Genomic DNA, 4937 nt, shown 5'->3' with positions numbered 1-4937 from the left:
TTGTGGTGTGATTCGTTAAGATCTTACATCATGTTCAACCACCTTAAAGGTCATCACCTTGATCCCTTTTGGTAACTAACATCTTGAAACACCACAATTTAGTCTACATTCATGATAGATTGCACATCCTTTTTTGAAAAGTATGTATAAGAAAACAATATATTTATGATATTTTCAATCAAATTTATATAAAGAAACTCTCATGTAATAATTTTATTGAATAATTATTTAATTACATTATTTTTCTAAATAGGCTATTAATAGATGTGTAATATATCTTGGAAGACATACACGGATGTACATAGAAGTTATTTAAAACAAAGTTAATGATTTTATGCATGTCGCCTAATTAAATGTACATATTTTCTTTTTCCTTAGCATCTTTTCCCTGAAATACACACAACTTTATAGATTTAAATATTGTTTAATTAATTCTCACTTACGTTTGTTCATACGATATGGCTGGCTTTTTTTTGTTTGCTTTCTTCCCTTTGCTTTAATTACAAAAAAAAAATATATTGTCTTCTGTTTAAGAAATTATTTTCGAAAAATATTTAAAGTCTTTTTGATAACTTTTTCACTTATGATATTTTATGATCTACTTTTTTTAGAATAGTTTCTTTTTATGATCGTTTATGATCTACTTCTATCTAATTATTGAGTTTATCATTTATTTAATGTGTGATGCTTTTAGTAACTTTCTACTTATATATTTAAATCATGTTAAAATTGATTTTGTTTTCTTCTTTATTTCAATCTATTAATTCTTCATTTTTTTTACTACACGAAAAGAATTAATGGTCAGATATAGCTTTATGCCATTGCATGGTAAAATAACTTGTTGAATTCGAAATATATATAATTATTAAAAAATAAAACCAAGTGATGACTAGTCTAGCAAATATGTTAAACTTGACTAACGCAAAGCAAATTGATGATAATCCTTGAAAGTGGTGGTCCAGTCAATTCTAAAAGTAGTTCCGCGGTCTATAATTATATAATGTGAGTTGCAAAGACTAAGTTTGAGTATGAGTTTGTTCAAAATCTGAGTTGGTGTAAAGCATTTTGAGCATATGCAATTATGATTTTCGTTTTTTAACGCTGAGAATTAAGAGCACGATATCGATTTAATATTAAAAGAAAAACTAGTACATATTCGTAGAAGAGAGCCATGAAAAAGAAAAAAAGTAGAAAAGCTTGTAAAAGGAAAGGGTAGTGAAAATAAAATCTCTCAAATAATGAAGCAGAGAGAGACAGTGAGAGAGGCATATTTGATTTGGATATTTGTGATGAAAGAGAGAGGGAATAAAGAAGAATCCCAATGCTAAAAGCTGAGGTTACTGTTGTCACTCCCTGGCCTCTGTTTTGTTTTTAAAAAATTGAAATCCCCACTCTCTCTCCTCCATTCTCGTCTTCTTCTCCCATCTCCATTTCCATTCTTTTTTTTTGAGTCTCCAGAACAAAAACAAAAACATCATCGACCGAATCCAACAAATGAGAGACAAGTCAGAGAGCCATCCTTCGACAAACTCCGAGGACGACCACCGATCCTCCCCCTTGCTGGATCTGGCGTGTGCCGAAATCACCGAATCCTCCAACAGCAAGACCCGAACCTGCGGCCCGTTTCCTGGTTCGGGCCCCTCCGAGCCTCAGGCTCCGTTCCCGGACCAGGTCCTCGAGAACGTCCTTGAGAACGTGCTCCACTTCCTCCCCTCTCGCCGCGACCGCAACGCCGCCTCATTGGTTTGCCGCTCCTGGTACCGTGCGGAGGCCCTCACCCGATCCGAGCTCTTCATCGGCAACTGCTACGCGCTCTCCCCCACTCGCGCCACCGCCCGCTTCACGCGCGTCATGTCCGTCACCGTCAAAGGGAAACCCCGCTTCGCCGACTTCGATCTGATGCCTCCCGATTGGGGGGCCCACTTCGGCCCGTGGGCCTCTGCTTTGGCCCAGGCCTACCCCTGGCTCGAGAAGCTCCACCTCAAGCGCATGTTAGTCACCGACGCCGACCTCGCCCTAATCGCGGACTCCTTCGCCGGTTTCCGCGAACTCGTCCTCGTTTGCTGCGAGGGCTTCGGAACTCCCGGCCTCGCCGCCGTCGCCTCCAAGTGCAGGTTTAGATCCCATCGTAAAAAAGTTAATCATTGATTTTAACTCAATATGTATTACTTTTTTAGAAGTTTAATCGAATAGAGGCTTAACTGATTGATTTCTAATTTTGAGCATTGTTGTGTTGTGTGGTGAATTAGATTGCTGAGGGTGCTTGAGCTTGTGGAATCTGTGGTGGAGGTTGAGGACGATGAGGAGGTGGATTGGATTTCGTGTTTTCCCGAGACTCAAACCAATATGGAGTCTCTTGTGTTTGATTGTGTTGAGGTTCCTATTAATTTTGAGGCTTTGGAGGGTTTGGTGGCTAGGTCGCCTCGCTTGAAGAAGCTTCGATTGAACCAATTCGTCTCCATGGCTCAGCTATATCGTCTGCTGCTTCGAGCTCCGCAGCTTACTCATCTTGGAACGGGTTCTTTCAGTGCTACTGAGGCTGGGGTGGTCGGGGACCAGGAGCCGGATTACGCGGCCGCATTTGAGGCTTGCAGATCCCTGGTTTGCCTGTCTGGATTCAGAGAGATTTGGGCAGATTACCTTCCCGCGATTTATCCAGTCTGTGCGAATCTGACGTCCTTGAATTTGAGCTATGCTGACATTAACACGGATCAGCTGAAGTCGGTTATTTGCCACTGCCATAAGCTGCAGATATTCTGGGTATGTGTTGTAGCATTGTGACTTGTGTGGCTGCATTGTTGAGAAATTTGGATTTGAATTTGAATTTGATTTTAGATTTGGAGCTTATTGGTGTTTGGATTTTGGTGTGCAGGTACTTGATTCGATACGTGATGAGGGGCTTCAGGCGGTGGCTGCAACTTGCAAGGACTTGCGCGAGCTTCGGGTTTTTCCTATGGACGCGAGGGAGGAGACTGATGGGCCTGTTTCTGAGGTGGGGTTTGAAGCGATTTCTCAGGGTTGTAGGAAGTTGGAATCGATTTTGTTTCTCTGCCAGAGGATGACTAATGCGGCTGTGGTGGCTATGTCAAAGAACTGCCCGGATCTTGTGGTGTTTCGTCTATGTATAATTGGGCGGTATAGGCCGGATCCTGTGACTCAGGAACCCATGGATGAGGGTTTTGGTGCTATTGTTATGAATTGCAAGAAGCTCACTCGGCTGGCTGTGTCTGGCTTGCTGACTGATCGTGCTTTTGAGTACATTGGGACGTATGGGAAATTGGTTAGGACGTTGTCAGTTGCCTTTGCTGGGGACACTGATGTTGGCCTTAAATATGTGCTTAAAGGATGCCCTAATTTGCAAAAGCTTGAAATCAGGGATAGTCCTTTTGGGGATGGAGCTCTGAGATCCGGTTTGCATCATTATTACAACATGAGATTCCTCTGGATGTCGACTTGTAAATTGACGCTCCAAGCTTGCCAAGAGGTTGCACGAGTATTGCCTAACCTGGTTTTTGAAGTAATTAACAACAGTGAGGAGAATGCGGGTGATGAAGTTGAGACATTATACATGTATCGGTCTCTTGATGGGCCACGGGATGATGCTCCAAGATTTGTTACCATCTTGCAATAGATTTTTCTTTTTAATTCAAGAAGATTTTAGCTCTTTTCAACGATGACTGGTCGATGAAACATATGGAGCAGGGGATTTTACATAAACCTGCCAGAAGATTTCTCTGCTGTCCATGGCAAACAAAGTTAAGCTTCCAACTCCTGTTCTTGGTGTGGGCTGCAGTGATGGCAGGCCACAAAGCTGCTATTGGGGAGGGAGGTTGGGAAAATTTCTCCATATGCCCTTTTTATGTTAGAGGATTAAGGATTGAAAGAGGGAATAGAATAATAGGAAGGGGGTAGGGGGAGGTTCAGAAAATGAAGTCCTGCAGAATTCAATGTTGTTGTATCGTCAAAGTTTAAGTTTATGTATTTTATTTTTCTTTTATATTCATTTATATCATATCGGAAAACTGCCCAAGGAGGGGGAAGTAGATATTGCTGAAGCTGCTGAGGATTGGTTAATAAGCCTTATTTCATTTCCTTGGTCAAATAGATGTACGTTGAGAGCAGATTCAGAAGGATCAAATCAGAAGGTTTTGGAGAGGTGATGTTCTCTAACTTATCCATCATACCTTACCAGTAGAGAAGCAACAAATGTGTATTCACTTTGCAAGGAACTTAATCTGTTTATTTTGGATTCAAACCATAATTAGTTGAAGCTTTGGCTTGCCCAGAATCCAAACCCCAGACTGTGATATAAACCTATCTCTGTCTCCCTAATTTCAAATGTTTTTTTTTTCCTTTCTTTTTTTAATGTTCACGGTCCACGGATGTGTTGCTGTAGGACCTGACTGTTGAATTTATTGTGAGATGGTTAATAAATGCCTGAATATGCATATGGACCATATTGTGTCTATATCTCTCGTTTTCTGAATGTGGAATGATCGACAGTGAGACCTATTAATTATGTGTGGAAAGTGTTATTCAAGTACACGTTGCAGGACCCCCCTTTGTTCTCGTGGGGTTCCATTTACACGCCGTGAGGATCCATCCCCTTTAACAGAAAAGGAAAAAAGAAATGGGGTGAGGGATTGTTTGATGGTCCTCATCTTCTTCAGATCTTGGTGAAGGGCTCTTTCCATTGCTTAGTTACCTCAGACAAGCCTTCTTAATTGACATGCCTATTAGTTTATATGGAGGGACTGAAATGAATAATTTCCTTAGATATTATTATATGAGGGTGATGTATATGTTTGTATAAAATAAACTTATATGGCTTGAACAGGTTGAGGGGACCAATAATTTGATGACTGGTCTCCCCTCCTGCGTTTGCGTTAGAAAGCGGCCGAAGTCCACTAACGGACTCTCTCTCTCTCTCTCTCATT

At 41.1% G+C, this 4937-nt stretch overlaps 1 protein-coding gene across 1 annotated transcript; it reads left to right on the top strand.

Moving 5' to 3' along the window:
• The first annotated feature begins 1093 nt into the window (after positions 1–1093).
• On the top strand, positions 1094–4486 carry LOC114395238 (transport inhibitor response 1-like protein). The gene is made up of 3 exons (XM_028356963.1): positions 1094–2114; positions 2250–2760; positions 2873–4486. Exons 1-3 carry the CDS (start codon positions 1495–1497, stop codon positions 3629–3631), a joined length of 1890 nt encoding a protein of 629 aa, XP_028212764.1. The 5' UTR covers positions 1094–1494; the 3' UTR covers positions 3632–4486.
• Positions 4487–4937: the final 451 nt, after the last annotated feature.

This window comes from Glycine soja, chromosome 2, assembly GCF_004193775.1.
Source record: "Glycine soja cultivar W05 chromosome 2, ASM419377v2, whole genome shotgun sequence".
NCBI classification, from domain to species: Eukaryota; Viridiplantae; Streptophyta; class Magnoliopsida; order Fabales; family Fabaceae; genus Glycine; species Glycine soja.
This window is presented reverse-complemented; position numbering and strand designations above follow the sequence as displayed.